Source organism: Dendroctonus ponderosae, unplaced genomic scaffold (assembly GCF_020466585.1).
Source record: "Dendroctonus ponderosae isolate FM_Combo_2020 unplaced genomic scaffold, Dpon_F_20191213v2 Dpon_F_20191213_3, whole genome shotgun sequence".
Lineage (NCBI taxonomy): Eukaryota > Metazoa > Arthropoda > Insecta > Coleoptera > Curculionidae > Dendroctonus > Dendroctonus ponderosae.
Window position 1 is genome coordinate 14243017 of NW_026018508.1, and position 7847 is coordinate 14250863.

Below are 7847 nucleotides of genomic sequence, written 5' to 3' on the forward strand. Positions count from 1 at the left end.
ATTTTTGAGGCGAAATACCCAAAAAGAAGTTTGTAAAAAAATGAATCCGCCTCAACAATATAGAACTTATCTAGAATGATGTTATTGGAAAAAACGACAGACCTTTCAGCGAGCATTGCCCGCCTAAACGAATCTGCAGAGCTGAACACCCCCATTACCGAAGAGGCAGGTGAATCCTCGCTAGCCAATCAAAAAAATCTACGTTCTACACTATGCCTAAAACACTATCAATTTGGGTGCTTTCAACCAACCACTCTCAAATCTACGTTTCAATGTACGGAAACTGATCGAAGAATTAACTTACGTGGATTGTCTCATCAAGTCGTGGAAGGATCCGGCCGGTTGCCACAGTTGATTCGAACCCAAACGTACACCCAAATCATAGTCGGTACTTTCCTAAAAAAATGGATCGTGATTACTAGATTCAGTTCAACCAACGGGGGCGATTCGGCACAGATTTGCGGCTTTAATGCAAAGGAAAATGCACTTTGCTCAGAGTTTTCCGTCCAACATATTTGTTGCTCTAATTCGAAGAAAAACACTTTAAACGACTGCGAATATAAACGGTTGATAGGCCGAAAGCTGAAAAATCCAACTATTCACCATTGATTTCGGAAAACCATCGCTCAATGGATCGTGTAGTTGAATAAACATTGCTTTGGCTTGTTTAGCTCAATATCAAAAATTATTTTCTCGACAAACGTGCTCCTTCGTTCCTATTAAAAATTTTTATAAGCGGGAATTCCAGTGCTCCGCCCTTACAGAATACTCAATAGTAAACAAATGTAAAATTCCAAGGATCAGTTATAATTTGCGTCCTTTCATCCATTCGCATCATCATCAAACACATCCTTAACTACGCAAAAAAATTATTAGCCTCTGAAACTTGCTATTTTTCCTTATTGCGATGCAAAAAATCGATTTATTTACGTACTTTAAGCATTTTTCGCTCCTTTCCCAGGGTTTTAAGGACATACCGATAGTCCCTCGAGTACCTATTGAGGAACCGAGTCAAGCTCATCATGCCGCTCTCGATGAAGGCCCAAATAAAAACAATCCAGTGAACCGACTTCTGGAACAGATTGTAGTCTCCTGAAATAAACAAAAGTTCGCTAATAAATGCGGCACTTCGATTCCACAGGATTTATGGATCTTTATGAAAAACCTTCTTGATCACCAGCAAGTTAAGATTGGAAACTTCCAATAATCGGGCGGCTCAAAGTTAAAAATAAATGGAATTGTTTTGTTTACGGTAAGAAATCTTTAGTTTTTCGTTTAAGTAGTTATAGTATACTAATGGCGGGTAATTTGTTAAAGTTGGGGGGTCTGAAATAATGGGCGGCTTAACATTTGCGAACTGGTAAACAACGGGACTTAGGCAAATGCGTTGTATTTCTATAAAACTTTTAGTGTTTGCCAGTTTTTTCCCGGTATCAACGCCTTTAAATGCGCGCTTTTATTAACTCACTTGGTGCTGCCAGTTCGCTCAGTTCCTCATCTTTGCTGGTACTGGGTTGAGGCTCTTCCTTGATTGTAACACTCTTGGATGTCGGTTCCTCCAGCTAAACAAACAGGATGCAATCAGAAATTGGATGTTACAGATTTAAGGGCCAACATAGACGACAGAAAGGTTGAAAAAGTGCTTAAAATTAATTCAGGTGAGTTGCCACATTGAAATATTAATGTTTGTTGTCAACAATCAAGGTAAGTCGTTGATGATTTCTATATTAAACAAAAAAAAACCCTACCAAGGCTCACAAGCAAGCAATTTTCTGAAGTTCTGCTCCTTGGCGTTGCGGATAATAATATCAATCCATCTACGTGCAGCACTTAAAGAAAGTAAGCCCCTAATATTTACAGCATGTGATGATTCAGCGCTCGATTTTGAGTTTTTCACTCGTGGAATTTTCATTTTTTCAGTGTATCTTGGGATAGGGGCAGCAGGSGTTGCGAGCCTCAAAAATGTGTGAATGCTTGAGGAAAAAGGACTGATTTCGTGTTTTAGARGGCATTATGTACCCAAATTTGAAAAAATACCAACGCTTTTCATTTTTCCAGTAACCACTGCTCTAGGCAGTGCTTTATAAGCAAATTCCTACATCAGAAGTGTCTTATTTTCAATATACTTTTATTGTTCAAGATACATAGATTATTTATTGTTCAGAAACAAACATTTATAAGTAAGTATACAGATTCTGAGATGAAACAACTTTTCTCTTCTATATTTTGTAAAAAAAAAAGTTGTTTTCAAGCAGTAGCCGCGAAAGTCTAACTTTTTTGGCGACTGAATGAATTCTATCCCTTTTCAGGCCTAGACACCCCTAGAAAATCTTGAATTTGTTTAGCTTTATAATCAATTCAATCAAATAAAGTTGGTAATCATTCTCCACCTTCATCCACGCACTCTGGGACTCACTGTATATCATCATCAATTACAACAGGATTACAAAATATACAGGTGGATAAAACACATAAGGCTAGTTCAAGCGATCTACGAGAAAGTTAGGCAAGGCGTAGATAAAATCCCATTAGTAACTCACTGTAGGAGCAGGCAATGGGGCTGACATGGTGGATCGTGCAGATTTTTTTCGAGCAAGTGGCACGCTCGACCGTCTTTTCATGCTTTTGCGTCGTTCCCGCAATACCGTAGCCATGTCAGTTTTTATAGCAGCATTCAAAAACTATAAATTCACATTAGAAAACCAAAATCTTACCCATTTGTCTACGTTAATTAAAAACAAATATCAAAGTCTCTAGTAAAACAGCTGCCGTATTGCCTAGCGAGTTTAGTTAAGGCCAAGAGATCTTCTTGAAATGATGAAATAAATGTTTTTTTGGTAAAGTGCAGACGTTATACTGTGGTGCAAATAATGATGAAAATGAGCGAATACCATGTAACCATCCAAAACACCTCCAATGCCAAATCTCAATGAATGAATGAAACCCTTTTCTAACAACCAGCAAAATGTATTTCTTCTTTTGTATAGTTAACGTAAGAATTTATGATAATCTTATCTTTCGGCGGGACAACAGCGCCATCATCAGATTTAAAATTTACACTGCGAGAGAGACAAATTTAAGGTTTCAAGAAGGCAAAGACCTAAAAGAACGTTGATTTTTACCAATCATGAGTTTGTGTAAATTTTAAATCTGATGATGGCGCTGTTGTCTCGCCGAAACGTAATCAAATAAACGATGTTCAAAATGTTTACTTCACATTTTGACTGAGACCCAGGAAAGATAAGAATATCATAACAAGTACACGCAGTCAGGAAAATAAATCAGAAGTAAGAGTTTATGTATCACCCACTAAAAATGCATCTACCAAAGACACTTTCCATCCTCAACCAAATAGATAACAAACGAAAAACGCTTTGCTCACCTCTCCCATGGTAGGCATATCAGATTGTTCATCGTCTTCTCTGGTTTCCTCTGGTAGCAGGTCCAATTCATCATCGTCCAGCTCATCGAACATGTAATAATCGCCAGAACGAATCGCTAATAAGAAAAAAGAAATTATTCTCGTGCAATGGATTTCAGTTCATAAAACTTCCTGTTTGCCAGCACATCGCAATGCAATAGTCTCAATCGATGTCACATTGTTTAGTTGAAAGCAAATTAATTAGGTGCAATTAGCGCACTAAAAATCGCATAAATTTACCAAGCAATCAGTACCATCCCGGAGCCGGTGTGTTTTATTGGTTGTGCAAAAGTGAAAAAATCCTTGTTTAATTGATAAATCAGGAACAATTAATGGTTTCAGTGAATTGCACTTAAATGCATCTGGTTTATACACTACATTCCTTTTCGGAATAACAGGGCAGATTAAGTGGAAAGAACCGATGCACAGAGACAAACAGATAGTTTTTAAACCGTTTGTATGTTCTAGGCATGCAGATTGCTGACGCATTTAAGAGAGAAGCAGAGAAAGAAAGCTTGTACACTGCAAGTGTATGTATTAAAACAATTAATCAACCTCATCAAAAAGTTAGCTTAACATATTGAATATGATCGATTTTGAAAAGCTTTGTTACAGCAGAAAAAAGCAAATGCCAGTTAAAAAGAGCGTTGCATGGTGTTGTTAAATTGAACAAAACACTTGTAAACAGTGCAAAAACAGCAAATAAGTTTTCCTTCTCACATAGGAAGCATGCATTAAAACAGCCCCACAATATGACAATGTGCAATTTAATCAGTGGTAAATAATTGACTAATCTGTGTGCTATTTACTAATCAAAGGTGAGGGGAACCGATAGACAAAAAAGCCACAAATTTCAACCCTATTAGATACTGGAAATGCAAACTTTAAATTGGTACTTTTCATGTGAGCCTCCCCTTATATCCTGCGACTATCTAATAAGAATTCAAAAAATACCAGGTCGAACAAATTATAAGTACACATTGTCTACCTTACATAAAACGTTATTTTAGATAATTATTAGAGATTGGCATTTACCCTGTTTATACGTTTTAGGCGGCGTTCTTCGATATATTGCGGTACGTTCTAAAACTGAATCTACAATAAAGAAATACACATGAAATAGTACAGAATAGACAATGTAAACCTGCAAAATAATAAAACATTGTTATGTATTTACACTGTACAGTGTGGAAACCAAGTGTTTGTAAAAGGAAGCCTGAAAGTGCGTCAACTTGAAGAAAACCACGTTTGGAAAAACCTTTCAAGCTTCCTTAGATCTGCCTTTATACACAAGACAGGCACACTCCAAGCAAATATACGCCGCATCTAACATCGATTAGAAAACAATGCAAATTACACTCATGATGACTGAAATGAGATCGAGTAGAGTAGGAAATCACACTTTGACGAGGCGTCACCAAACTGCCCTGCAGCCAAGGAGGCCCGAGACTGATTTGGCGTTGAACCGGGCCTCTGGGTGGCTCACTGACCGCTTCAGCATAGGGAGGAGCTTCGTCGTAGGGAGGCGGTGAGAACACCGGAAAACTCTCATCAGGAGAGGCGGGCCGCGGATTGAGGTCGGAATTGGGAGGCGAAGAAAACGAGATTCGCTGCGGTTCAAGGTAGGCTTCCAGGGACACGGTCATCACTGCCGAATAGGGCGATGGAGGCGCTTGAGGCGCGATTGTTGAGGAGCGAGGCGTCAATGGAGGCACCTCTTCATCTTCCTCCTCGATAGGAGTGTGGTAGCCGGTCGGGTTCGTACCTTGGGTTGTTGCCGATGTGCAAGACGACTCAGAACAAGTTCGGGCCAACGGCGGCTTGGCTAAATGTAGCGGGGAAAGTTAATCAGAACAGAATTGTATTATCATGTATGGTCATTAAAGCTACTAGAACTTCCTTATTTAAATCCAATAAACCAATCATAAAACGCAAACGTACAGGGTATTCCAAACATGAGTTAGAGCTCACTGTCGTTTGCCCCTAGTCGATCAAGTGGGAACCTTGAGCAAACTTATCCGCAATTTATGGCAATAGAAACAGCAACAACCCAATTTATTTGAGCTAAATTGGAGACTATAATAGTTGAAGTAAATCGCAGCGATAAACGCAGAAAGTGAGTTAAACATCAATGGCTTTAATTAATTAGATAAACGATTAGTTTACAAACACCTTGAGTGCTTAGACTACCCCCGCAAATAGATACTAATTTATTCAGTAGTCTTACGTTGCAAATTATCAAAATATATCTTGTATCTTTACACAGTCGTGATTTATTTTTCCCACCAGTCATGATTGCAATAGATTTAGTTGAAAATCCAACACCAAGTTTACATGTTTACTAAAACAATGAAGGTAGCAATATTGCAAAGTTTATCAAGGAAAGACGATACAAATACATAGCGGAAGAACAACAAAAGACAAAACATTCGTAGCTTTTTCTTAGTTACAAGTTCTATTTTTCTTGAAATAGGGCACGAAAATCATCCTAATCACACACTATTTAAACTCCATTAAAAAAAGCTCATGTTCTTCAAAATTAGTTTATGTTAGTAGAGCGCGAATGTCTAAATTTAGTGATTGTCTTTATGCAATCTGTAAATGCTTGCCAAAAGTCTAGCATTATTCCTACTCATTATTCGTAAACAAGGAATGATTCAAAATGGGTAAAAGTTAAATTGGTTGTTGAGAATATTTCTATCACCTTGTATTTTCTGTTGGTTGGCTTTAATTCGGTCCATTTTGATTTTGATCTTTTCCAATATTCGATGTTCCTCCTCGACTTGTTCGTCCATTCTCTTAATGCGCATTTCTTCAATCAATTCAGCACCTAAAACCAATCAATCCCAAACTGCTGGAATTTGAACAATTTCGCCACCGATCACCTCTTGAAGCCAGAATAGTTGTTGCCTTTGTATCATTGATCAAATGGAAGAAATTGTAGCTCTGGAACAGTCGTTTTTGCGTGATCAACAGGCCAAAGCAGACGGCATCCCAAAACAGTCCCAGATACTCTCTGGGTACTTTGCAATGGCCAGTATTCGGCAAATTGGCAATATCTTCGATATTGCCGAATTTCCTTACGCAACCAATGCCGAACAGCATCAGCCAATGGCAATCGCCGGTATAGGCATTCAAGAAGACGCAACCAATTAGTTGAAGACCAGCTTTAACGAGAATAACGCCTACATTGTATCCAAGCAACCAGTTCCATCTAAAAATTAATAAACATTTAGCAACAATTAGTCGATCGGATTATCAACAACAGCGTACTTCTTAACTATTTCCCTGATAGGTCTCAAATACATATCAGAACCCTCCCAGAGGAACAGAAACGCCCCGATGAGATAACCGACTGAAAACAGATTCGTCCTGTTTGTTCCAGCCAGGAAAACAACAGCTAGAGTGACGTAAAACAAGCTGCATAGGATGCATCTCTTCGCTATATCCAAGTACGACCTGAGAAACACGAAAAAATAAAAAATTCAAAACAAATACGATAAACGCATACCTGCAGTATGTTATAAAGTCCGGAACAGGATTTACAAAGTTTCTGTCCTCAGCCAAATGGATGATACTTTCGTTGCTGCCGCCTGCGTAGTTTTTACCCGCATACCTTCCTTCGATCCTAAAGACCACCCATTGCCTGGACAGGAAGAACAGGAGCAAAAAGTCCCAGATTAGCCTTTTGGGATTGGGTGGAAACTTGTCGTTCATTAAAAACGCCCACTCTTGCAGGCGGATGTAGGTTGGGTCCGAATTCCATGGATACTCTAAACAGGGCAATTTTAACACTTTAAAGCAGTGACAATAAAACCTACTTACTTATGCAAAGAGTGGGTGGCAAGCCGATAACCATGAAATATTGTATTGGCAACATGATGGCCGTGAACAGCACGTAGAAAATCCATACTTTTGACAGTGTGCTTCTCTTCAATGAGTACAAAATCACCAGCCAGATGCTGTAAAACATCGCATAAAGATCCATCCTAATGGCAATCACCGCAACTGTCGCCAAGAAACTTATCTGAAAGTTTACTCATTATTCCCAGACGTTTTAGCTTGGAGTTTCAGGAGTTTACCTCCACGCCAAATTTAAAATACGCATAATTGGCCAAATACTTCAGCATGTTCTTCAGGCTTTTATCAGCATCAGATCTGGTGATTCGGGGAAACATGAAAAACGCCCTTGTGGTCGGTTTGCCTCTGGCTATGCGATAGTTGAATTGCCGCACTAAAATAACCGAGTAGAGGGTTACTACTAGAATGTAGATTATGTTCCACTTGACCAAGCTTGGGACCGATCGACCTACTTCATCCGACTTATCAAAGCCCAACCAATGCATGTTGTTGAGGGTTTTGTTGATTTCCGTCCCGTTGTCGCTCTGCGAGTAAAATAACGCATGAAATTACAATGTATATACGT

At 38.9% G+C, this 7847-nt stretch overlaps 1 protein-coding gene across 9 annotated transcripts in view; it reads right to left on the reverse strand.

Moving 5' to 3' along the window:
• Positions 1-7847, reverse strand: part of LOC109537339 (piezo-type mechanosensitive ion channel component) — a 32858-nt gene that overhangs the window by 12061 nt on the left and 12950 nt on the right. For 6 of the 9 annotated variants that reach the window (XM_048664961.1, XM_048664959.1, XM_048664965.1 and 3 more), the window contains 13 exons: positions 7504-7806; positions 7247-7448; positions 6933-7194; positions 6695-6880; positions 6307-6635; positions 6126-6251; positions 4779-5246; positions 4457-4516; positions 3383-3498; positions 2541-2681; positions 1469-1562; positions 935-1092; positions 305-396 (listed from right to left, as the gene is read on the reverse strand). In XM_048664961.1, coding sequence (XP_048520918.1) covers positions 305-396; positions 935-1092; positions 1469-1562; positions 2541-2681; positions 3383-3498; positions 4457-4516; positions 4779-5246; positions 6126-6251; positions 6307-6635; positions 6695-6880; positions 6933-7194; positions 7247-7448; positions 7504-7806 — 2537 coding nt within the window. The remainder of the gene's footprint in view (positions 1-304; positions 397-934; positions 1093-1468; positions 1563-2540; positions 2682-3382; positions 3499-4456; positions 4517-4778; positions 5247-6125; positions 6252-6306; positions 6636-6694; positions 6881-6932; positions 7195-7246; positions 7449-7503; positions 7807-7847) is intronic. The other 3 variants (XM_048664964.1, XM_048664966.1, XM_048664967.1) reach the window with 3 other exon arrangements.